The sequence below is a fragment of the Bison bison genome, unplaced genomic scaffold (assembly GCF_000754665.1).
Source record: "Bison bison bison isolate TAMUID 2011002044 unplaced genomic scaffold, Bison_UMD1.0 scf7180017864144, whole genome shotgun sequence".
Classification (NCBI taxonomy): Eukaryota; Metazoa; Chordata; class Mammalia; order Artiodactyla; family Bovidae; genus Bison; species Bison bison.
In genome coordinates this window covers 591,323-592,134 of record NW_011494716.1, presented here as the reverse complement: position 1 = coordinate 592,134, position 812 = coordinate 591,323, and the positions used below count along the sequence as shown (strand labels likewise).

The 812-nt window shown below is 57.8% G+C and overlaps 1 protein-coding gene across 1 annotated transcript in view; it reads right to left on the bottom strand.

Moving 5' to 3' along the window:
- Positions 1-570: 570 nt before the first annotated feature.
- KREMEN2 (kringle containing transmembrane protein 2) overlaps positions 571-812 on the bottom strand; it is a 4,393-nt gene continuing 4,151 nt past the window's right edge. The window contains exon 9 of the mRNA XM_010840476.1: positions 571-781. Coding sequence (XP_010838778.1) covers positions 571-781 — 211 coding nt within the window. The remainder of the gene's footprint in view (positions 782-812) is intronic.

Genomic DNA, 812 nt, shown 5'->3' with positions numbered 1-812 from the left:
AAGGTATCCCTTCTTACGCCTCCACCTCCTCCCGTTCTTCAGGATCCCGCCCATTCCTCCTTCCGCCTCGGTTTCTCTATCCTCTGCGTTCCAGGCGGTTACACGAAACTCTTTCCGTGGAACGCCCTTAATTTGCCCACAACCAGTCTAAGCACAGTACCTCGTTAACATAGCTCCTCCCGCACAGAGGAATTTCCGGCCCCCAGTACCAAAACAGGTCTTTTATTCAAAGTCTAAGGTTGGTCTTTTGACCACTTTTGTTGACCTCTTACATTTCACTTTGGGCAGTAGTCCAGAACTACCCCAAGCAGGGCTCAAAGACCCACGAACCGAGGTCTAAGAGGAAGGGAAGCAGGATTCCTCTTGTCCTTTGGCCTTGACCATCCGGACCCCGAGGGTCAGGTCAAGTTCTCAATAGTACCAGATGCTTCCTGTCCAACGTCTGGCCTCCTCGAGATGACTAGAGCTGCCCTCAAAGGGGCAGAAGGCCAAGGCACACAGAGGGTGGCATAGGGTCTGCGGAGTCCATCCAGCCGCAGGAAGATCCAGTGGACCCTGGGGGTCCCCGAGTCAGAGAGCAGAGATGAGTGAACGCAGGGAACTCTGGCTGGAGGCGCTCAAGGGCCGGTAACTCGCGGTTAAACCCTCAACCTGGGGGTCCCCGGGAGGACAGGGCAGGGCCACCCCTCGAGGCCGGCGGTACCAAACGGCCCAGCTTCTTGTGGGGTCCCGGGAAGGCCCCAACGTTGGGGACCCTTTACCCGGAGCCAGCAGGCAGCCCCTAGAGAGGGAGCAGACGTCAGCCGAACCTT